We start from the raw sequence: 26,070 nt of genomic DNA on the forward strand, positions 1-26,070 counted from the left end.
AGTTTGCCAGTATCATTTGTTGAAGAGGTTTTCATTTCCCCAGGTTTTATTTCCTTGTTGAATATCAGTTGACCATAGATAGCTGGGTCTATTTCTGTGTTCTCAATTCTTTTCCATTGTTCTATGTGTCTGTCATTGTATACCTATACTGCTTGTTGCATTCTATTGCCCAGAATTTTGTTATGTATTTTTGTACCAACATTTATGAGATATATTTGTCTATAGTTTTGTTTTCTGATAGTTTCTTTGCTGATTTTGGTATTAGTGTTATGCATGCTACATAAAAAGACTCTGAGAATGTGCCATCTTTTTAGTTAGCATAATATCAGTAATGATAGGATCAACTCTGAATGTTTGGTACAACTCACTTATGAAGTCATTTAGGTCAGAACTTTTTTTTGGGTTGGAGTCATTTTATGATCTGCTCAATTTCTGCTTTTGTGATACGACTATTCAATTGTTCCACATCTGTCTCTGTCAATCTGGACAAGTTGTGGGCTTCTAGTAATTTGCCCAGTTCCTCTAGGTTTTCAAATTTATCAAACTATAACTATAGGTTTTCAAATTTACTAAAGCATAACTTTTCACAGTGTTCTGTTATTATAAATGTCACCTTCTTTTCTGTTGTGATGACAGCTCTTTCATTTCTTATTCATGCTATTTGTGTATTCTCTTGCTTTTATTTTGTTATGTTTGCTAGTGGTTGTTTATTTTATTGACCCTTTTGAAAAACCAGATCCTTGTCCTGTTGATGTGGGGTTAGCTTGTTCTTTTACTTTTTTTATTTGCTGGAGGTATTGATTTAAGTAGTTTCTTTTGATCTTTGCTCTTTCTTTCTTCCTTCCTTCCTTCCTTTCCTGTTTTTTTTTTTAAATGTGTTTCCCTGTTGCTATAAACTGCTCCCTGAGGACTTCTAAAGCTCTATTCCAGAGGTTTTAATATGTTGTCTTTTTCTTCACTTGGAGAAATTTTTTATTTCATGCTGTATTTTTTTTCCCTCTGCTGTCTCAGAGTGAAGGACTTCCATTAGCATTTTTTAATAGAGTTGGTCTTATTTTAATGAATTCTTTAAGTTCCTGCTTTTCTGCAAATGACCTAATTTCCCCTTGATATTTGATGGACAGCTTAGCTGGGTGAAGCATCTTTGGTAATTGTTTTCTTTCACCATTCTGCATATCCCATCCCACAGTCTTCTTGCTTGTTTGGCTTCTGCTGAGAAGTCAATGTTTAATCTAATTTATTTTCCTTTGTAGAGGGGTCTTTGTTTTTCTTGCGTTGTTTTTGTAGTCTATCCTTTTAATTGATTTTGGAAAATCTTACTATGATATGTCTTGGTGTTTTTATTTTGTAGTTTAGTCTGTTTGGAGTTTGTTGAGTTTCTAAAATGTGGATTTCCTTGTTTATAATACCTGAGAAATTATCTTCTAGTACCTCTTCTCTAATTTTTTTCAGTGCTTTTTTCCTCTCCTCCTTTTCTGGAATTCTTATCACACATATGTTGTTTACTTTGATGTTATCTCACATGATTCTAATGTTTTCTTAGTGTTCCTTCTGTCTTCTAATAAATTACTTTTAATATTCTTCTTGATTTCACTCTGTTCCATCTCCTCTCTTCTGTTTTTTGTTTTGGTTCTCCCCCCAACCCCCCCTTTATCATGTAGAAAAAACTGCCTTTTCAGGCTTGATAGTCTGGGTTGCATTTTTATCATTTGTATTATTTCTAGCACCATGTAAGTTGTACCCTCTCTGTCTTTTGTTGATTTTTTAAAAATGTTTATACATCTTTACTGATGTTTTCAATTATTTCTTCTATTATTTATGACTTCTTCCATAGCTATTTGTGTAACTCCACATCAATATATTTATTCTGCTTTCCCGTATCTGGGTTATTCACTGGGTCTGCAATCTGTTCTACTTTTCTGGTTGGAGAGGGTTAGTTTTGTTTTTTCATAATGTTTAATGCTATCTGCTGCTTCTCTGACATTATGTGTGATATTCTTCTTAGTATGTATGAGACAGTTTCTATTGTTTCCATAGATCATTGCCAGTTCCTTACATTTATGATTGTCTTTATAAGTTGCTGAGTTTAAGTGCTAGCCTCATTCAGTTTCCCAGTTGCAGTCTTCCCTGATAGTCATCTAAGTGTGGCTGTATTTTCTGTTTCCTATGGCAAACTTCTCATCCAGTTGTCCTCTGAGGAGTAGGAAGCTGGTGTCTGTCCCTTTGATCAGCTGTGGTGGCCCTGCTTATCTGTCCTGTTCTGTAGTTTAATGGTGGGGAATGGCTTCCTCTAGTGGTAGGCAAATTCCCAGGAGTGCTGCCCAGGATTTATTGTTCAGTAAAAAAGCTGAGGAAAGTGGCAAGGTCCCAACTGTACAGACCTCAAGCCTCAGTAGGTGCTAATGGCTGACCTATCTACCCCAACAGGAACCTTGCTGGTAGGAAGGGAGCTATTGCTATCTGAGCAGACAAAGGCATAGGAATGCAACAAGTTCCCAAAGTATACCAGGTTTCAGTAGTTGCTAGTCACAAATATCTTTTTTCAAAAACAAACAAACAAACAAAACAAAAAAACCACAAAAAACAAACAGCAACTTTACACATTTACCACACTTGATGGATTGCTTTAGATTAAGATTGACTACCTTTGTGAAAAAAATCACTGGAGAAGCTCAAAATGTGCAGTCAAATAAGGCCAGGTGGTGACTGTGGAATAATCAATTACTCATGTACAAATTCAAATTGAAGTAGAATAAAATAGCAAATCCACAAGAGCAAAAATATGATATTGAGTCTATCTCATATGAATTTGAACATCATCTTAATAAGTTTGAAGCACTGAATACAAATGATCAAAGATCAGATTAGTTGTGGGGTTACATTAAGCATTTTATCTATGAAGAGAGCAAAAGGACATTACAAAAAAGAGAAAGAAAAAACTCCAAAATGGATGTCAGAAGAGACTCTGAAAATTCCACGAGAGCATTGTCTAAAAAGGAGAAAACTGGACATGAGTGCACAGGACCAGGAATATCTCTCTGAAAGAGCCGGAGGGAGTAAGAATAGCATAGCCCCTCAGCACCCTAGAGCATGAAAGCAGATAAAAAACCTGTAGCACAGCCGCATGGTGCCTCTACAGCCACACCAAGAGCAAGGGATTTGTTTATTCATTTTTAACTCACAGACCCACAGTTATGAGACCAACAGTGGAGTTTACTAGTGAAATGAATAAAGAAGGCTAAGAATATCTCACAAGTCCAGGCTTTAGCTCAATAATCCAAGATACAATTTCTCAGTAAATCCAGGTTCGTTTCAGTTCAGCAGTCAAATCCAAATCATCTAGCAATGTTTGCCTCAGAGTAGTTATAAGTCAGCGTCTCCTTCAAACATGTGGCAAGAAAAGTCAAATTGTTATCTATGACCATCACAAATGCAAGAAGCCTCAGATTACATCTAGCCACCATTTCTCCACAGCAGTGTCACACTATCTCTATAACCAGGATCTTTCTCTCACCAGAGTTTTACCACCACAAGCTTTACTCACCTCCAGTCTTACTGCATCATGCTGGAAGCACTTTTTCTCTTATCCTAGTCCCACAGCAGTTGATGATTTTCAAGACCATGCTGATTTGTAAGACTTGGGTCTGTAGTTAAGGTAGCTGGAGACCAAAGGCAGGTAATTGTAATCACTATGAAAAAGCCAACTTTTAGGCTAACACCACAAGCATTAAGACACCAAAACAAAGGGAAGAGATGCTGAAGTAAAAGAGCAGAACAGAAGATTAAAAAGGGCAGCTTGAAAAGAAAAAGTATTATAACAGAATGTGAAGACAGCTGGAATTTGAAATTAAGAAGGAAAAACTTACTTAGCATTTCTCAAGCTGAAGGAAGTGAGAAATAAACTCAAGCCTCAAATTGCAATACTTAGAGATATTATGGGCTAAATCTTGAGTGATCCAGGAAGCATGAAAAGAAGATGGAAGGAAATACCAAAAATAATTGGCTGACACTGAAATATTTCAAGAAGTACCATATGATCAAGAGTCAATGGTAATGAAGGAAGAAGTTCAAGGTACACTGAAGATATTAGCAAAGAAATAAGGCCCCAGGAATCTATGGAATACCAATTAACAGGTTTCAAATGACAGACACTATTCTGGATATGCTTGCCAGTCTATGCCAGAAAATTTGGGTCACAGTTGCCTACCAGACTAACTGGAGAGACCCATGTTTGTCACCATTTCCAAAAAAAGTGATCCAACAAAATGTGGAAATTACTGAACAAAATCATTAATCTCACATGCAAGCAAAATATTGCAAAACATAATTTAAAAATGGCCAGAACAGTACATAGACAGAGAACTTCCAGAACTCCATGCAGGGTATAGAAGAGGCCATGGCACTAGGGATATCATTACCAATGTCAGATGGATCCTTGCTGAAAGCAGAGAATATCAGAAAATGTCTATTTATACTTTATTGGCTATGTAAAGACATTTGACTGTGTGAGCCATAACAAATTATGACTAATAGTGAAAATAATGAGAATGCCAGAACACTCAATTGTGCTCCCATGAAACCTATACCTAGCCTAAGAAGCTGATGTGTGAACAGAGGAGGGAGACATTACATGGCTTAAAATTAAGAAAGGCATATGTCAGTGTTATCTCCTCTCTCCACATCTATTCAATCTGTACACTCAGCAAACTATTCAAGAAGCTGGACTCTTGAATGAAGAAGAATGTAGCATCAGGATTGGAGGAAGACTCATCCATCACATATACAGATGACACAAATTGCTTACTGAAAGTAAGGAGGACTTGAAGCACTTGTTGCAGAAGATCAAAGAATACACCCTTCAATATGGATTGCATCTCAATGTCAGGAAAACAAAAATCCTCATCATTGGACCAACAGCACAATAGATAGAGAAAAGATTGAAACTTTCAATTAGTTCATTTTATTTGGATCCACAATTTACTTGGTACCAGTAGTCAAGAGTTTAGGAGACATATTGTACTGGGAAAGCTTGTAGTCAGGGATCTCTCCAAATTACTGAAGAACACTGATGTCATGTTGAGTAGTAAAGTGCATCTGATTCACACCGCTTTCTTTTCAATCACTTGCTATGCATCTGAGAGCTGGACAAGGCATAAGGGAAACATAAGACAAACTGACTCCTTGGAGCTGTTTTGTTGGAGAAGATTATGGAACTTCCTGTAGACTGTTGAAAGAACAAACAAATATGACTTGGAGAAAGTGCAGTTAAAGCTCCTTGGAGGCAAAGATAACAAAATTTCATTTCATATATTTGGTCTTGTTTCTAGGAAAGGCTATTCCTTGTAGAGAAATTTCATACTTAGAAAGGTAGAGAGTCACCGAAATAGAGGAAGATCCTCAACCAGAAGGATTGGCACAGTGACTGCAACAATGGGCTCAACTATGTCAGAGATGTTGAGGATGGCACAGGATAGGACATGATTCATATCTGTTGTTCATAGTGTCACTATGGGTTACACTCAACTCAATGGCACCTACAATGACGAACAACAGTGAGGTGGAGCTGCACTGTCAACTGAAAGATAGGAGTTTGAATCAACCAACACCTGCAAAGGAGGAGGTGTGTATTCTGTTCAACTACAGCCTCTGAAAGTCAGCTATGAGTAGGTTCAGATTTGATGGCACAGAATAACAAGAACAACAACCACACACAGTGCCTAGCTCTCAGAATTGCAATGATGCTAAGATTGATGAGTGGCTTCTTTATCTTTACCCTTATCCCAGCATTTAGTGATTTTTATCATCACTTCTTTATTGTTGCTTTGATCCATTATGTACTTTGCAAAGGCAAAAGAAGATCCCCCAGCCCCTAATTCTTTCATTCTACATTTGCTCACTAGGATTTTTCTATGAAGTACTTTTCCTCTTATTGCCCTTTAAGTTATCTAAGAGAGCTCATAGAGCACGGAAACAGGGGAAAGAAGTATTTTCATTTTTAAAGGAAATACATTTTAGAGTAATAGGTTAATATCCTAGCATTAGGACAATGGCTTCCATGGAAATAAAACTTTAATACAATTTTCAATTTATAGATTTTTAGGTATTTCATGGGCTTCATTTGATTGCAGTCATTATTCTTTTCGATGGTAGAATTAGGTTGGTGGAAATTCCTGTACTTTCAGATTTTATCCTCAACTGTCTACATTCACCCACTTTGTTCATTTTTTCTGTTAATTGCTCATATTTTGCTCCCTTGTTACCCCTTTATTACCTTCTTGATTATGCTTTGATAACTCATATATCTCTAACCCAATTACCCCATTTAAAAAAAGCTCCTAAAGCCTTTTTCTCCTCACTCCTGGTTAAATCCTTCTTTCATATGATAGACTAACTTATACAATCCACTTTCCAAAGGCATTCTATTGGTTTAAGTACAATTTTAAAAACTTTTCATCTTTATTATTCCTATTCTTAAGAAAAAATTTTCACTAGACTGTAAATATATACCAAATACAGAAGCATTTGATGTTAGCTATTTAACAAGAAAGTAAGATATGGGGTGTTATGTCTTACCTCCACTACAGTTTTGCACGTGGCAGAATATTCCATGAGTGTGTTTGTCAAGCAATTTAGTTCTCCCATTATTTCCCCACTGATTAAATAATCTGTATGAACTTTTGGAAAATCCTTCTCCTTTGATCCCGAAATTATGTTGTCATCACTGAAACTTGGCTTTGACTTTTGAAGCTGTTCAGAAATAAAGGAAGAAAAAACACTTGTCTTACTAAAATTATCTGATTTGTTACCTTTCCCATTTTTGCTCTAAAATTTCCAATATATGCATCTTGTTTTAAAAACATTTTTAAATAAATTTATTAAATTAGCAATGATTTAGAAATAAAGTACTTTTTTAAAAAAATGATCTAGAACAAAGTACTCTGAAATACACTGAATTCGGATTCTTCTTACTCAATCAAGCTTCATCCATTCAAGATGAATAAATATCTAATTCATATAAACAGAAGATGTTTAATGATTGATAGTATAATTTTCCATCATAAAAGATGATTCTTTTGATAATTTATTAGGATGAACACAAAAACTGCCATTTGAGCAGTCCTACAGTGTGAATAAAGATTTAAATTTTCAACTTTTACAAAGTTTTAAAGTAATGTTCACAAGTACATTCATAAATAAATCTGACATACCTTTACCATGCCTGAAATAATTATATAGATTCCTTTGGGCTTATCACCTTCTTCAAATATATCATTTCCACAATCAAATGTTACAAGTTTGGCTCTTTCCTTTAAGAAAAAAAAAAAGACCAAATATGCCAATTACATATATAAATATACCAAAGTAACAGTTCAGCAGCAGTTGAAGGTACTTAAGTTTGTGTTGTTTTAAATTTTTATGGTAAATATTCACTCAACAAAATCTCTTGAGACATCTCACTAGTTGTTTTATGATATCTAGTCAATAATGATGCATAATGACCTTGACTCATAGTGATTGTATGAACCTTTCACTATTCTGCACCACCTTTATAATCTCCAATATGCTTGAGCCCATTGACACAGCCACTGTGTTAAGTCTTCTTTGTTGAGGGTCTTCCTATCTTCCACTGACCCTCTACTTTTCCAAGCACAATGTGTTTTTGTTTTTGTTTTCACCTCAGTGACTATTGGTCTCCTGACAGCGTGCCCAAAATATGTACTATGAAGTTTCTCCATCCTTGCCTCACATTAGTAGCGCATTTAATGAGAAAGTTAGAATTGTGAGAAAGTAGGCATTAATATGTGGGTAACATTTTAGATGGGGTATTTCTACATGGATTAGGGAAGAAGTAATCTAGGAATAAAAATATTCTCACTAGTTGTCGTCAAGATGTTTTAAGGCACAATAACCATCCCAACCATCCTGCATGTGCCAGGGTTTTCAGTGAGGAAATCTGATAGATCTTCAGGGACTTTTTCCTCCCCAAGAAGCCTCTGAATAAACTCAGTCTTGCATCTTTTAGTTAGCTGGTTATCAACTATTAGCAGCACTTTGTTGGCTTGGTTTTAATTCCCAGCTTATGTGCTCTACACACAACTCCCGCTCATTCATCAGTCTGCATGTCGCTCTGAATGAATGAGTTCCATTGGAACATTGACAGACTAAGAAAGACCAAGAAGAAAGACTTGACAGTCTTCTTTCAAAGATGAGCCATTGACAGAACTATGAATCACAGGGATCAGATCCCAAACCAATTATGGCTTACAATAAACATGTTCGACAATATTTTTGTATGAATTGGGTAAAAAGGTTTCAATAAAATACTTGATTGGTATGGTGAGAATGTTTGAATAAGAGCATTAAACAAGGAAAGTTTGAAAAGAAGTTAAAGTAAAGACATTTTAAGAAAAGTAAATAACATCAACAAAATAATGGAATTAAGAAATAACAAAGGGCGTAGGGTACCAAAAGTGGTTCAATGTAACTACAGCCTGAGAGATATATGACAAATAGGAAACTGAAGATCAATGTTAACAAGTAGGCAAGAAGCAGATTGCAAAAGAATTTTGTATATTACTAAAAAACATTTTTATTTTAACTTATAGGGAATAATAATTACCATTTTTTTCTGGACTATTTCATAATAGAACTTTTTTTTAAAAAAATACTGTTTGTTAGTACATTGAAGATATTACCAGGAAAAAAAATGTTAACTTGATTTTACATTAGTGTATAGTTTTGGCAGATGATATTTCTATATGTCAGCCAATAAGTAGGCACAGATATATAAACTTTATAACAGTGCCCCAAAACAAGAGGTTATGAGTGACTGCTACTGAGACTCAGAACATAGGTCACACAAACACAATGATTTCCATCTTATTTTTGTGAGTTGTGGTTGGAGTCTTTATAGGTTAAGAGTGGCCATTTATGTTGCAACTATGTGTGTGGAGCAAAGAAAACAAAATAATCAAAGGTGAAAGGAAAGAATTAGCTCAGATTAGTGGACCACACAAACTGAAATCTCTATGACCCTTAGGCTAGAACAACTAAATGCTACCTGGAGGCCACGGCTGACAGCTCTGAAAGGAATCATGGTAGCAGGTCCTAGAACAAAACTCAAAGCTATAAAAATGGCCAAGCTTCTTGACCTGTTAGACATTGGTGGCTTTTCTGAGACTAAGGTCCTTCCTTGCTCCTTAACCCTGGAACTAAATTCACCACTGTCTCCATGGCTCAACTTTCAGTCCAATAACAGACAGGTCAGTAAGGTGAACAATAAGACAGTGTAAGCTCTCAGCTTCTTAGGAAAACCAACTACACAAGAGGAAAAGGGCTAACATTTGCTGAGAAATAAAGTCAGAAATCAAAAAGGAATAGGATAAAAGAATTAATGAAAAAATAATCTTATAGAAGAATTCTCATGTTACAATGTGGGGGACTGTAATTCATGTGATAAAGCAAAATGTGCGTGTGAATAGTAGAATGGAAAATTAATTTTGTCTATAAATTTTTACTGAAATTGCAATTTATTTTAACTACACACACACACACACACACACACACACACACATACTCTCAGCAGAGCATTATATATTCTGCATGCTATTTTTAGAACTCGTTATAGCTCTTTTCAGTATTGGAGGACAGAATATATAAAATTATAAATAATCTAAAATTAAAGAAATCTCAAATCTTATTTTAGGTAATGATTCAAGACTTTTTTCTCCTTTAACTAATGAAAAAAATTGATAAAGAGTTACCTTTTATGCCTAATCTAAGGAGTTATGTAGTTAGGAGAAAATAAAGCATCAACATTTATTTTTCAACATATATGTTGAAATACACATACATACATACATATATCATAAAAACATACATCATTTTTATAATTTTACTATATTTAAATGATTCTTGAAAAACATTTCTCAAATGTTATGTTCAGTTAAATCATATTAATGGAAAAGAAAGTTACCTGAATAAAGCTTATATGTTCCTGTTCTTTATCTAGCCATGGGATTTGGTATAATACTTCTTCAATAGTAGGAGACCTGATAATATCTGGTTGAAAATCAAACATCTCTTTTTTTTTGGCTATGATTAACTAAAACCACAAAATTAAGAAAGGAGGGAGAAAAGTGCAACAATGAATGAATGGAAATCCAAAATCTCTGTAAATGTTTGTTGAAATTAATAACAATAAAAAAAGGTGAACAAAATAAAAATAAAGAAAGGAGTTGAGCCAGACTGCTGTTGGTAGACTGTTTGAAACAATTATGACCTTGTACTGTTTTCTTTTCTTATTCTGAGATTTTTGTTCTCCCATAGAAACCAACCTCTCCTTTGTCATCACTCTTATTTCTTTTTTTTTTAACACTCTTATTTCTGATCTCCTTATGTTATCATGTAAGAGCCTTGATAGATGAATGGTAACATGTCAGGTTGCTAACTATGAAGTTGGCTACTCAAATCCTCCCAGTGCCATGAGAGAGAGATGGGCCGTCTTCCGCCGTAAAGACTGACAACCTCAGAAAAGCAACTAGGGACGCTAGGAGTCAGAATCCACTTTCAATGGTAGTTAGTATGAACTATTTTATCATCATACTGAATGCATAGATGAAACTTCTTAAGGTAAATTTTTGAAATACAGTATATTCATGAAAAAAAAAAGTACAAATATTCATTGAAAGAGCAGTTGAAAAGTACCCATTACCCAGATTAAGAAATTACATATTTACCATACTGCTGAGTGGTCCCTGGCTCCCTAACTTCTCATCCAGTCCAAAGATAGTCAGTACCCTGACTATCTCTGCTCTAGCTTAATCTAGTTTTTAGATTATTTTATGCAGGAATATATACTTGTTCATGTCTGGTTTAATTTCCTCAAAATTATTAACATTTTTGAGACATATTTATTGTATTCCTGACAGTAAAAGTTATTCCTTTTCATTGTTGAATAGCATTATGTTGGATGAATATATAGCATGATTTTATTTAATTATTATGGCTGGACATTTGGGCTGTATGGGTCTAATATAAGTAACATTGAGTGTACATTCAGAAGTCTAATTATTGCATCAAATGCTTGCATTTTTTTTCAGTATATTGTGAATATTACATTTTTCTAAAGTGTTACATTAATTTACACTTTCATTTAATGTAGAAAAAAAATGTAGTTGTTCTACATTGTTGTCCTTACCAGCCGTTGGGTGCCATCAAGCTGGACGTAAGTCAGCTGAACCTCCAGCGAGTTTTTAGAGGCTGTAAAACACGCAGGAGGAGACTGTCCATATTTCTCCTATGGAACCACTGGTGGATTCAAACTGCCTATCTGTGGATTGACAGTGCCCTACCCACTAAACCACCAGAACTCTTTATTGCCTGTACTTGACACTGTCAAGTTTCATCTCTTTTATCTAATTTTTTCATTCAAAATATTATAGAACTTGGGTATTTGATATCTTCTTGGTTTTCATTTCTATTTACCTTATGGCAATGATATTTTTTGTATCTTTCCTTAATATTTATGGACCCTTTGAATATAATTTCTTGTGAATACCTGTTCACCTCTCTTTCCCATTTCCTTAAAGTCCTTTCCTCTACTTATGCCTGCTGATTTGTAAGATTTTTTTTTTTTTTACAATTTGGAATACAGAGTCCTTGTTGAATATACTTATTTTGTACATATTTTCTTCATTTTGGCCAAAGAAACTGAAACTCATTGCTTTAATTTTATAAATGAGTTATCTATAGAACTCCATTTGGGAAAGATTGAAAACAGCAATAATACTTTATGTTTTTAATATATTGTCAGATTCAATTAACAATTAGGATAAGGTAAGAGTTTTACACATATATTCAGAATGAGAAAGTTTTATGATTATTTTTTCTCTAAATTTTTTCCTCCAGAAACCCTATGAACCTTGGAGAAAGGATGAAAGTCAACAAGTGTTGAGGACTCTCCTTCATAGGGTCGCTGTGAGTCACCTGTGACTCGAGGGCATTTAACAACAATAACATCAACATAGAAAGAGATCATTTGGCCCAGTGGACAGAAGGCAATGCTACCAAGCCAAAGGTGGGTGACTTTTAATCCGCGGCCCTCAGGTCTGTCTTTCATTGTGTTTGTTCAAACATTCTCCCAGATAGTATAGCCCTGGTGTGTCCACTTGCCTTACAGCAGTAACTTGTGGTTGCTGTGAAGCGGAACACTGTGACGCTGATGTATGAAATGCGTTAATGGTTACCCATGGTGAACAGTGTTTGGTGGAGCTCCCTGATTAAAACAAGCTTGGAAGTAGGAGTGGCATCCACTTCCGTAATAGCTTGCCTCCGGAAACACTATGAACCTGGAGAGAATATGAAAGTCACACAAATGTTGAGGGACTTTCCCTCATAGGGTCGCTATGAGTCGCCTATGACTCGACAGCGCTTAACAACAACACCACAACAGTGTCTTACAGACTAACCCATATATTTTTATGTGTTGTTTGTAAGCCCACCACCATTGATTAGAAATCTGGCTCATAGTGACCATCCATCAGGTTTTGGAAGCTGCAAATTTAACAGGAGGATACTGCTCATTGTTCATCATGCAGCGGAGATTTGAACCACCTACATTTAAGTTAGCAGATAAACATGTTAACTCACTACCTCCCCAGGGTCCTTTGCCATGGTACCATTTAAATGACTTAGAGAAAAGAAATGCAGGCAATCCTGCACCCTACAAATAGGTGTTTTTACTAACCATGACTTCTAGGGAAAACTTATTTTAATGCCACAGATAATTTTCAGGCACATATTGACATTTTGGCCCAGGATAAAGAATACATTCATTAGATCCTCTGTGGGAACAAAGCAGTGAAAGAGAATGAGAAAGAATGGCAAGAGAAACTGACCCCTAAGGCTGCAAGAAGTTGGTGCTAGTCTTGCAGAATCTATTCTAAATTACATATTCATGTCTCAGGGATGCCTATAAAGGAAAGAGCAAGAAAGAGAGCTAAAGATCATGAATGATCATAGGTCAAATGACTATTTGGTTGAAAATATTCTGCTGTACCTTGTTAATTTCAGAACCTTCAATTTTATGAATAATTCCTTCAGATCTGAAAACCTTCACAATTTCTCTAGCTATGTTAAGCATGACATCAATTTGTTCCTTTGTCTTCATAGTGATGGCGATTTCTGGATGATCATATTCTAAGTAGCCTAAAAACAACAAGACATTTTCAGTTGAAATACTGTATTTTAAATATTTCTTGTGAACATTAGCTAGTGGTTTTATTTCAAGCCCATGGGATACACCCTTCATACATAGAACTATATCTCTCTATGGTGAAAATTGCCACTATTGGTCATCACTTGCCGATAGCACTAGAATTCTGTTTGCTTCTTCCTTCAATAGCAGATCATATCTGTGCCTAAGCCCACAGGAGGCCAGATAGCCCCAGGGATAAGATTAGATGAACACTGTCATGCTGGAAGTTAAACCACTGATATTTCAAATACCAGCAGGGCCACACATGGTGGACAAGTTTCACCTCAGTGAGACTAAGGCTTGGACTAAGGTACACCTGATCCAAGACAGACATGGTCTTCTCTGTTACTTGCTATGCATCTGAATGTTGGAGAACAGATAAGGATGACAGAAAAAAGAGTTAATGCCTTTGAGTAGTGGTGTTGGAGAAGAGTACTGAATGCTCTATGGACTACCAAAAGAGCAAATACATCTTGGAGAAAGTGCAACCGGGGTGCTCCTTAAGAGGCAAGGATGGTGAAACTTTGGTTCACTTATTTTGAGTATGTTGTTAGGGGGTGCTGTCCTTGGAAAAAAAATTCATGCTTGTAAAAGTATAGGGTCAGCAAAAGAGAGGAAGAACCTCAACAAGATGGATTGATATAGTGATTGACCATCACCATGGGCTCAAGCATATCAAAGATGATGAGGAAGGCACACGATAGGGCAGAATTCAGACCTGTCGTTCACAGGTTTGCTATGAATTTTAGTCAACTTGACAGTACCTAACAACAATAATAACAACCTGCTCTAGATGCAGAGAGGTTGTTTGATGTTTGTGCACGGATCTCATGATCTGCTTTCCTATGAACTAGGATTCCTGTGCTTAAATACTGTTCTGAGTAAGCAGCCTCATTCAGCTCAGTCACCTGAATGGCTTATCCATCCATGCTCAAAAGACTATCTGACCTGGATTCTGGAGTACTCTAGTTTTCCTCACTTAGACCCGACGTTGTGAGTTTCTTGTTATTGTTGGTAGTGCTTCTTGTGACATTTAAGACTTTTCTTCCACTCTTCCAGTATGATTTCATTCCCAGTCTGGCTTCCTGATGTTTTATTTTTGAGAGGGGTGTGTGTGTGTGTGTGTGTGTGTGTGTGTGTGTTATTCATCACCTACAGCAAACCTCTCTTTCTTCATCTCATATGAACACTACATCATAGAGTGAAGATTATATCTTAAGCACATTTTCTGGTTTCTATAATACGATATCGTCACATCTATACCACGTAACTCCCTTTCCATCCATGTCTGCTATACCTAGATTAGAAAATTGCTCAATTTCCCCTTTGGCAAATGCCCAAGGCCAGGATGTGAGTTTCAGGTATCGCTCACCAATATAAGCTCCATGATGGCTGGCCTTTCCCCACCACATAGCTCGTGGAATGCATTATGAAGGTGCTGATCCACAGTCCTCCTCCATCTTTGCCTTGTGACTCCCCCTCACATTCTGTGTGTCCCATCAGGTATGTGTTGGATATAAGAATGTAAGAATTTAATGAATTTCTATATGTTTCCAACCTCTCTCCTGATCCACTTTTGACCTCACCACATTTGAAATAGTATTATCAGTTTCAGTTAAAATGGGGTGTCTGGTCCACTTCCAGTGTGTTTCTTACACCAGAAAGAAATAAGTTTATGACTCAGAGGACAGCCTATTGCATGATTGGGTACTGAATTCTCTAGCCACCCTAGGAGGGACTTGAGAGGCACTATTCTGGTTCCAATTCATTGTAAGACCTAGAAGTTGTTGGCTAGTGTAAATGATTAGCACACACTTGGCTGTTAACTGGTTGAAGGTTTTAATCTACCCAGACGTGCCTTGGAAGAAAGACCTGGTAATTGACTCCCCATTGAAAACTCTGAAAACAGTACTACTCTGACACACACAAAGCCTCCAAAGGTAAAAACTGGTTTTAAGGATGGAATGCTAGGATGGCAGCTTTGTCACAAGTGGACTGAAAAGGGAATGTCGTCTTCCCTATGACTCAGGAAAGCATATGTACACCTTCTTTAGAAGAAAATATACTTACTAAAGGGCACTCTGATGGGTAATCATCTCCTACAAGATTTACAATCTCCTGAAAACCCACAATGAGTCAGTTTTCACTCAGAGAGAGAGAAAGAGAGAGAGAGAAAGAAGGAAAATAAAGACATAAGTAATTGTAGAATACTAACATTGTTGTTGTTATGTGCCATTGAGTTGCGTGCAACCCATAGCAACCCTATGTACAGTAGCTGTGAACCCTGCCCTGTCCTGAGCCAGTCTCAATAATTCCAATACAACAACCCCCACTGCCCTAGTCATTGTATCAATCCATCTCATCCAAGATCTTCCTCTCCTGCATTGTCCATCTACCCTTCCAAGCATGATGTCCTTCACCAAGGACTAGTCTTTCCTGGCTACATGCCTAAAGTATGTGAGAAGAATCTTCAAAATCCTAGCCTCCAAGGAGAAACTTGGTTTCAACCTCTCCAAGGCAGATCTATTTGGTTATTTTTAAGCAGTGCACAATTCAAAGGCATCAATTCCTCTCCTGTCATCCTTAGTCATTGTCTAGCTCTCTGATGCATAGCAAGTAATTGTGAAGATCATGGCCTGGATTAGGTGCACCTTAGTCTCTAGACTGACATAATTGCTTTTTAGTACTCTGGAAAGATCTCTGACAGCAGATTTTCCAAATCCAATTTGTTTTTTGACTTCTTGACCGCATTGAAGATTATTCAGGTCTTCAATTTCAGCAAGCAAGGTTGTGTCATCTGCATACCATAAGTTGTTGATGAGTCTACCTTCAATTCTGATGCCACACTGCTCCTCATAAAGCCCTGCTTCATGAATGATCTGTTCTGAATATAGATTAGAAAGGTAGGGAGAGAGGATGCGTCCCTGACATACCCCTTTCCTTATTTGGAACCATGCAGTGTTTTCCTGCTCTGTTCTGTCGTGGTCCAAGCAAAGGTTTCACATAAGCACAATCAAATGTTTTGGAATTTCCATTCTTCTCAGAATTAGTTACAATTTGTTGTGATCCACACAATCAAATGCCTTTGCATAGTCAATGAACCACAGATAGACATTCCTCTGGTATTCTCTTTTCTGCCAAAATCTAACTGATATTGGTACTAATGTCTCAAGTGCCACAGCCTCTTCTAATCCCAGCTTGTATTTCTGGTAGTTCTCTGTCAATGTACTGTTCCAGTGGTTTCTGGATAATCTTCAGTAGCATTTTGCTAGTGTGTGATATTAGTGATATTGTTCTATAATTTCCACGCTCTGTCGGATCACCTTTTTATTTGGAATCAGAATAAATATGGTTCTCTTCCAGCCTCTTGGTCAGGTAGTTGTCCTCCAGATTTCTTGGCACAGCTTGGTGGCAGGGCAGCATCTGATTGTTGAAATATGCCAATTGATATTCTCTCATTTCCTGGGGCTTTATTTTTTTTCCAAATCCTTCAGAGAAGGCTGAACTTCCTTTTTCATCATCATTGCTTCTTGAACGTATGTTGTTTCTTGACATTTTTCTGTGTCAGCCAATTCTTTTTCATTCAATGACTCTGTATACTCCTTCCTTTTAATGCTTCCCAACTCATTCAATATTCTGTCCATAACATCCTTAAGCATTGCAACTCATGGCTTAAGTTTATTCTTTAGTTCTTTCAGCTTAAGAAATACTGAGCAAGTTTGGTCCTTTTGATTTTCTGACTTCAGCTCTTTGCACATTTCATAATAATACTTTGCCTTGTCTTCCTGAGCTACCCTTGGAAATCTTCTATTCAGCTCCTTAACTTCTTGATTTCTTCCTTTTGCTTAGGTCTCTCGATGCTCTAGAGCATTAAGTAGAACAGTGTCTTCTGACATCCAGTTTGGTCCTTTCTTCTTCTTCCTTGTTTGTAATGACTTTTATTCTTCATGAAGTATAATCTTGATATCTTCTCACAGTTCATCTGGTCTTCATTCATTAGTGTTCAAGACCTTAAACCTGTTCCTGAGTTGTTTTTTTAAATTCAGAGGACATAAACTCAAGACCAAATTTTGATTCCTGTGGATAACATACATTTATAAGAAAAAAAAAAAGGGCTTCATTGCTTCATTGTGTTGTTCGACAGAGATAAGTAGAGAGGTATTTCACTCAAATTCATTGCTGTGGACACAAAATTGACTCCTAGCTGATCCTCCTGGTGGCTTTTGTTGTATGCCGTCAAGTTGGAACCGATTCATAGCTGACCCTCCAGTATCTTTTCAGAAGCAGCAAACTACACAGGAGGAGATTTCCCATCTTTCTCCTGTGGAAAAATGAGTGGCTTAGAAGCATGTTGGCAGCACAGCTTCTTCGCACTTGGTCACCAGAGATCCCTATAAATTGCACAAGAGGAAACTGTTCATTTTTATCCTTCAGAGCTGCTGGCAGATTTAAGCCACCAGAAAGGCGTCACCTTTGGGTTAGTAGTGCAACTCCTTATGGACTGTACCTCCAGAACACCCCATTATTATTATTACACTTGTCTTGTTTTCTGTCACCGAGTCCATGTTTTTCAACCACTGATCCTTCTTCTCTATTCCCAACTATTGCATTCCAGTCATTCATTATTAATGCATCTTGATTGCATGTTCGATCTATCTCTGACAGTGAAAGTTTGTAGAAATCTTCTATTTCCTCTTCTTTGGTTCTGGTTGTTGGTGCATATATCTGAATGATAGTGGTATTCACTGGACTTCTTTGTATGCGTATGGATATTATTCTGTCACTCACCACATTGTATTTCAAGACAGATCTAGAAATGACTTTTTTAACATGAAAGCAACCCCATTTTTCCTTGCCTTTTCACCTCCAGAGTAATAGATCATATGATCATCCGACTTGAAATGCCCCATGCCAGTCCATCTCGTCTCTGCAATACCTAGTATGTCGATATTTATGTGTTCCATTTCTTCCTTAACAATATCTCATTTTCCTACATTTATGGTTCTCACATTCCATGTTCCAATCACTAGTGTCTTCTTACAATGTTCTTCTTCCTTTGTATTTCCATGCTTGACAGTTCCACCTTAGTTGCCCTGTTAGTCTTTATGTGTTCTCCTGTACATAGGATTTTCAGAGACCTGCTATTTTGAAAGTGGATGGCTAATCCTTTTTCCTAGTCTGTCTTAATCTGAATTTTCAGTTTTAAAGAAGTATATGAAAGACAAGCATTTTACAGAAAAAAAAACCAGATGAAAGACATTTCCCCAATTGTGGAATTAACCATTGGTTTCAGTGTTGTCCCCACCCTTGACACAAATGTCTTACCCACGTACTTCTCTGCTCCACCATCCACCAGCATCCCCAACCAATCCCACCCACTCCCTTCAACACCTATCTCCCACTGTCCAGTCCTTGATCTGATAACTTATATCTCAAGCCTTATGGGCTTCTGTGATTCCAAACCCTTCAGCTGCTGACAATTTCTTATGCTGTGGCCAGTGTCTCATGAGTTTAGTGGTAATGTTTCCCAGCCGAGGGTGATGTGTCCTGTAGATCTGGTATATAGAGTTGTTTGCCTGCGTTGATGTCACCTCATAGGAGCCCTAAGAACAACTTAGCCCACCCAAACTACAAGATCAGAACACTTTTCCTCAGTTTCTATTAATATTACTATTATTAGTGCCTAACTTTCTTCAAAGATCAGTTAGGCTACTGTTGTCACCAAGGTAGAACTACGCTGAATCTTTAGGGTGAGAAGTACTTACCCAGCTCTTTCATAGCCCGGGCTGTATTTCTTGTCACTCGTTTCACTAACATCTACAGAACAAAAGAAATATTACTCTTGCTGGAAAAGAAACTGACTTATAAAATATTCTTATAATTGCAACTGTTGATTTTTAACCTAAGTTATGACTTTAAAAAATATGAGAGAGGAGATTAAAAAAAATAATAGGTCAGTTGGATGAAGGGAAAGGCAATATATAAGAAAGAGTTAATCAGAACTTGTCATTAACTTATTACTTTGCTCAAGGGAAAAGGTGGGTAGATGATTGATGGAAATTCAATTTGATTTGTAAAATCTTGCTTTAAAAAAAAGGGAAAGAAAAATATGTTATGGCATGCTTTTCAGGGATAAGACAGAAGAGAAAAAAAAAAAGGCTAGAACATGTTGTGCGAGCTTAGCAGAAGGATTGAAGTGGAAGGACCCCCTTTTTTACTGTTAAGCCTTTCCTCACCTGCTTAATCTGCTGAGAACTTGAAATATGATCCATTACAGTCATTATGTCTGCTTCCCCTTGGACATATCCTTTCAAAACAGAGTACCTAAATGACAGTTGTTGACTCATTGTTTTGTCTATTATCTGTAGCAACTTTGGTGTTACAAGCTGAAAAACACAGGACGACTATTTAATTCAGATCTCAAGAATTTCCTTAATCATGTGTTGATTAGTTTTGCCAGAGGAAACTCTGTGGCCTAATGGGTAAGGAGCTGCTCGCCGCTCCAGAAAGCAATCCAGAGAATTTCCCAGGGATGCTACAGGAGGAGGACGAGCAATCTCCTCCCACGTGATTCACGGCCTTTGAACCTATTGAAGGGTCAGCTTTGAGTTGGTTCTGACTCAATGGCAATGAGTAGAATGCTTTGTTGTTGCTGTTGTTGAGTTTAACCAGAATGTTATTTTATTGTTATATATCTTATCAAGTTTTAGCTGACTCATAAGTGGCTCTACAGTGGGTTTTCCAAGGCAGTAAATTAATTGCACGGGAGGAAAATTCACATCTTTCTTTTGTGGAGCTGCTAGTGGATTTGAGCTGCATGCTTTTGGGTTGGCAATTAAATTCCTCATTGTTGTTGTTATTGTGTACCATTGAGTTGGAACTGAACCCATAGCTGACCTTCCAGTGGAATTTCAGAGTCAATTAATCGCATGGGAGGAGATAGTCCACCCTTTTCTGGAAGAGTGGACTTGAACTGTGTGCCTTTGGGATTGCAGTGCAGCTTCTTGCCAGTAGGCCGTTGTTGTTGTTGTTACGTACTATTCAGTCGCCTGCGACCCACAGCGATCCTATGTATAGCAGCTCTGAACCCTGCCCTGCCCTGAGCCAGTCTCACTAATTCTGACACATCAACCTCTATTGCTGCAGTCACTGTATCAATCCATCTCCCCTGGAGTCTTCCTCTCCTGCAACTGTCCCTCCACTCTTCCTTCTCCAAGGACCAGTCTCTTCTGGCCACATGCCCGAAGTATGTGCAAAGGAACTTCAAAACCCTAGCTTCCAAGGAGAAACTTGGTTTACCCTCTACAAGACAGATCTATTTGTTTTTTGGCAGTCCGTGGTACATTCAAGATTCTTCTCCAGCACCACAATTCAAAGGCATTGATTCTTTTTCTGTCATCTTTAGTCATTATTCCACTCTGAGGCATAACAAGTAATTGTGAAAATTATCGTCTGGATTAGGTGCAACAGTCTCTAGACTCTTCTCTGTTCCCAATTTTTGTGTTCTAGTTACCCATCACTATTAACACATATTGATTGCATGTTTGATCGATCTCTGACTGCGAAAGTTGGTAGAAATCATCTGTTTCCTCCTCTTTGGCTCTGGTTGTTTGTGCATATATTTGAATAATAGTGGTATTCACTGGACTTCCTTGTATATGTATGGATTTTATCTTGTCACTCACAATATTATATTTCAAGACACATCCAGAAATGACTTTTTTAACAATGAAGGCAACCCAATTTTTTTCTCATCTTTTCATCTCCAGCATAATGGATCATACGATCACCTGATTCAAAATGTCCCATGCCAGTCCATCTCATCTCACCAGTACCTAGTATGTTATTTATTTGTTCCATTTCTTGCTTAACAATATCTAATTTTCCTACATTCATAGTTCTCACATTCTGTGTTCCAACCACTAGTGCCTGCTTACAACTGTTCCTCCTCTTTACTATTTCCATACTTGAAAGTCCCATGTCTATTGCCCTATCTGCTAGTCTAAGTGTGTTCTGTTGTGCATAGGGTTTTCGAATGCCTGCTATTTCAGAAGTGGAGGCCAATCCTTCTTCCTAGTCTATCTTAATCTGAATGCTCAAATTTAGAAAAGTATCTAACAGACAAGCATGTTACAGAACAATGCAGATGAAATATCTTTCCCAATTGTAGAAAGAGCCTGTAGTTTTACTTTTGTCCCTGCCCTTGACACAAGTCTCTTGATCCACCCCTTTTCCTGCTCCACCAGCATTCCCTTCTAGTCCCACCTACTCCCTTCAACCCCTAACGCCTTCTATACATCCTTGATCTGACAGCTTATATCTCAAGCATTGTGGGTTTCTGTGAATCTAAATTCATCAAGATGTTGCTTATTTCTGATGCTGTGATCAGTGTCCCCTGAGTTTAGGGGCCTGTAAGTCCAAATATAGACCTCTAACGGTAGGGAAACCTTCTTATTTCAGATGGTTCTGAAGAAAAGTCCTTTCCCTTTAATTTCTGCTCCAGGTTTAACTTCTTGTGGCTTGGGCATCTTCCCTGCAATCAGTTTCTATGCATCGGAGAGCTGGACAATGACTAGGAATGATAGAAGGAGAATTGATTCCTTTGAGCTGTGGTGTTGGAGTATTGAATATACCATGGACTGCTAGGAAAATGAACAGGTTTGTCCTGGAAAGGGTGAAGCCAGGCTGCGCCTTGGAGGCAAGGATTCTGAAACTTTGTCTGACATACTTTAGACATGTTGCAAGGAGGGACCAGTCCTTGGAGAGGGACGTCATACTTGGGAGGGTGGAGGAACAGTGCAGGAGAGGAAGACCCTCAATGAGATGGATTGATTCAGTGACTAGGGTAATAATGGGGGCAGGTGTGTCAGAGATGGTGTGATTGGCACAGGATAGGGCAGAATTTAGGGCTGTTGTACATAGGGTTTCTGTGAGTTGCAGGCGACTCGATGGCACATAACAACAGTCTCTAGACTGACATCATTGCTTTTCAGCACTCTGGAGAGATTCCTGACAGCAGATTTTCACAGTGTAAATAATCTCTTGGTTTCCTGACTGCTGGTGTTAAGAGTATTGATTGTGGAGCTAAGCAAGCTGTAATTGTTAACAACCTCAATCTCTTCTCCATATGTTGTGGTGCTGCCGGCCGGCCCAGTGGTGAGAATCTTTGTCTTCTTGATGTTAAACTTCAATCTATATTGAAGACTACAGTCTTTGACCTTCTGCAGCAAGCGCTTCAGGTCTTCTTTAGTTTCAGCAAGCAAAGTTATGTCATTTGCATAACATAGGTTGTTGAAGAGTCTACCTCCAATCTTGATGCCATATTCCTCCTCATAAAGCCCTGCTTCCTGAATATTCTGTTCTGCATATAGATTGAAAAGGCATGGAGCCAAGATGCATCCCTGACTTCCACCTTTCCTGACTTTGAACCATTCATTGTTTCCCTGCTCTCTTCTGAGGACTGCTTCCTGGCCCAAGTATAGGTTTCACATAAGCACAATCAAGTGTTCTGGGATTCCCATTCTTCTCAGAGTCAGCCACAGTTTGTTGTGATCCACACAGCCAAGTTTCTTTGTAGGCAATGAAACACAGATAGATATTCCTCTGGTACTCTTTCCTTTCAGTCAAGACCCATCTGACATTGTTAATAATGTCTCCAGTGTCACAACCTCTTCTAAACCCAGCTTGTATTTCTGGTAGTTCTCTCTTGATGCACTGTTCCAGTTTTTTCTGGAAAATCTCCAGCAGAATTTTGCTAGTGTGTGATAATAGTTATAGTGTTCTATAATTTTGACACCATGTCGGTTCATTTTTTTTTTAAATGGGAATAAATATGGATTTCTTTCAGTCAGTTAGTGATGTAATTGTCCTCCATATTTCTTTGCACAACTTGGTGAGCACATCCAGGGCAGTATCTATTTGTTGAAATATGTCAATTGGTATTCTATAAATTCCTTGGGCTTTATTTTATGCCAAGTCCTTCCGAGAAGCCTGAACTTTCTCCTTCATCACTGTTACCTCATGACCATAGGCTGCTTCAAAAACTTTGATCATATGTTTTTTCGAAGCTGTTCGAAAACTTTATATACAAGTAGTAGACAATTAGACAGTAAGAAATAAAGTTTTCTCTCAGCTGGCTAAAGTTACCTGCCAGGTTCTTCCTTGGTTTATGCATGACTTTATAGCTAGAGGTCTTTCCCTGTAACAACCTGGAACATCTATATGAAGTTTATGACACTATGCACTTTTGTTTATTTCCCTTAAAAAATGGGCACAAATTTCAACTAGTTTAAATTCTTGAGGAAATTAGGTTATTAATCTCTGGCCTTAGAGTTCAGAAATAAAGTTCATTAAACACTTCCTACCAAACCTTTCTACTAGATGCTACCATATAATTGTTAAACTACGATTCTTTGTTCTTCATTTATTTACTGGGAGCTTGTTTAGTCTTTACTGTTGTTTAATTTTCTTATCTCCAGAGCTAGTGTTCTGTACATTTTTCTTGTCTATACTCAGCAATGCCCATTTTCTATTCTCAAACACCTGCTACGAACCTCCTAAAACTTATATTCATTCTTTAATATTCAGTTCAAATATCATCAAATAAGGAAGTCTTTTTCTAGTCCACATAATTCTGTGCTTAACACTGAACAGAACATTAAGATGTATGGTATTCCTGCAATGGTCCTTCTAAAAAAACTCTGTTAGAACAGAAGCTAGTTCTAATTTTTCTCCATATTCCAAGGGCTCCTCATTTGATATGAGGATTCTTGGTTTCCTGGATGTATAAGTAAACTTTGCTTAGTTGGCTTAGCAGTTTCTTTCTCTATAATGGATGTTATTATCTTTGTTAGGTGCTATCAAGTAGACTACCACTCAGAGTAACCCTATGAACAACTTACCTGAAACCTTGCCCTGTCCTGTGCCATCCTCACCATTTCTGATATATTTGAGCTCCTTGCGACGACAGTCATCATGTCAATCCATCTTGTTGAAAGTGATGTTGTTGTTGCTAGGTACCATCAAGTTGATTATGACTCAGAGCAACACAATGAACAACAGATCTGAGCCTTGACCTATGCCATAACATCCTCCAATACTCCTGAGCCCATTGTTATAGTAATTGTGCCAATATATCTCGTTGAGTTTTCCTCTTTTTCACTGATACTCCACATTTACAAGCATGATGTCCTTTACCAAGGAATTGTTCTTGGAAAATTGTCCTCCTAACAACTTGTCCAAAATATATGAGACAAAAATTTCACCATCTTTGCCTCCAAGGAACACTCAGGCTGCACTTGTTCATTTGGCAGTCTTTGGTATATTCAGTATTCTTTTCCAACATTACAACTCAAAGACATCAACTTTTCTGTCACCCCTAGTTAACTTTCAGATGCATAGAAGGTGACTGAAAAAACCATGGCCATAATCTAGCACACTTTAGTCATTAAATTGACATCATTGCTTCTTAACAACTTGTTGAGGGCCTTGATAGCAGATTTACCCAATGGGCTATGTCTTTTGATTTCTTGGCTGTTGGTGTCAGTGGTGTTAATTATGGATCCAAGCAAGATTAAGTTATTGGCAATTTCAGTCCTTTCTCCATTTATCATCATGTTGCTTATGGGCAGAGTGGTGAGGAATTTTTTTCCTCTCAGTGTTGAGATGCTTGACATTGGAGGTGTAGGCTTTGGTTTTCTGTTGCAAGCGCTTTCCTCACTTTCAGCCAGGTTGTTGATGAATCTTTCTCTGATCCTAATGCCATAAAATCTAGCCTCTCAAATTATTTGTTCAGCGTATAGATAGGACAGATGTGGAGGATACAGTCTTGCTGCACATCTTTCTAGATATTAAGCCTTGCAGTGCTCCCTTATTCTGTTCAGACAGCATCTTCTTGGTCTAAGTACAGTTTTTGCATGAATACATGCTTTTGCTAGACTTTGTATACTTTTCTCTCAGCCATAATTAACTACTTATTGGAATATACTGAGGGTTTTCCTACCACAGTGAATTGAGTGTTGCTCTGCTAACTATAATGTCAGTGGTTTGAATTCACCAATTGCTTCATGGGAGAAAGTTTGCTTCTACAAAAGATTTCATAGACATAGGAATCCTATATAGCAGTTCTAACCCATACTTTAGGAGTGTCATGAATCCACAATAACTAGACTCTGTGGTAGATATTTTGCTTGTTTTGGTCTGGAATACATTAGATTTGCCTTATTCAGGTCAAATCACTTACTAGTGTTATTTATTGTCCCATATATCACTAAAAGGGTAAGTACTATAAGCTGCATATGTTTCAGTTTGGTTGATTTGGAACATATTTCTCAGTCCCTAGAGACACTTATAAACATAGGTAGTAAAGATCTCAATGTAAAGTCCTGGTCTATCAGCTATCAGCTATCAGCTTTTTTTTGTCACATGAACTGGGTAATATTTATTGTTCTAGATCCCATAGGAGAGACATATGTATCTCTGGGAGTCTTGTTTGGTATGATGAATTAAGGAAGACAGAAAGGAGAGTTCTATAGAGTGAATTCATATTCATATTTATATATATATTATAATATATATGTAAGTCCTAGCCACTGTACTATAAATGTAACTTTGTGTGAGAAAATGGGGTTATTCTTTGAAGGTATTATCTGTTCAATTGTAAGAAGGGGCTATGTTCTAATCCTAATCTCTTTGTAGGACTGCCTAGAAAAGAGAAGAACAGACATGGAAATAATGACACAAAGGCAGACTCAAAGCAATGACAAAGGAATATATATCTACAAGAAACAAAAATAAGCCAAGGATTTCTGGAA

The 26,070-nt window shown here is 37.3% G+C and overlaps 1 protein-coding gene across 1 annotated transcript in view; it reads right to left on the reverse strand.

Annotated features, from left to right (window-relative positions):
* Positions 1 to 26,070, reverse strand: part of SLC9C1 (solute carrier family 9, subfamily C (Na+-transporting carboxylic acid decarboxylase), member 1) — a 213,179-nt gene that overhangs the window by 125,941 nt on the left and 61,168 nt on the right. Inside the window, exons 17-22 of the mRNA XM_006895358.1 lie at positions 19,495 to 19,644; positions 19,024 to 19,075; positions 13,061 to 13,209; positions 9,977 to 10,105; positions 7,209 to 7,307; positions 6,574 to 6,747 (exon numbers count right to left, since the gene is read on the reverse strand). Coding sequence (XP_006895420.1) covers positions 6,574 to 6,747; positions 7,209 to 7,307; positions 9,977 to 10,105; positions 13,061 to 13,209; positions 19,024 to 19,075; positions 19,495 to 19,644 — 753 coding nt within the window. The remainder of the gene's footprint in view (positions 1 to 6,573; positions 6,748 to 7,208; positions 7,308 to 9,976; positions 10,106 to 13,060; positions 13,210 to 19,023; positions 19,076 to 19,494; positions 19,645 to 26,070) is intronic.

Source organism: Elephantulus edwardii, unplaced genomic scaffold (genome assembly GCF_000299155.1).
Source record: "Elephantulus edwardii isolate Elephantulus edwardi_28Jun2011 unplaced genomic scaffold, EleEdw1.0 scaffold00165, whole genome shotgun sequence".
Classification (NCBI taxonomy): Eukaryota; Metazoa; Chordata; class Mammalia; order Macroscelidea; family Macroscelididae; genus Elephantulus; species Elephantulus edwardii.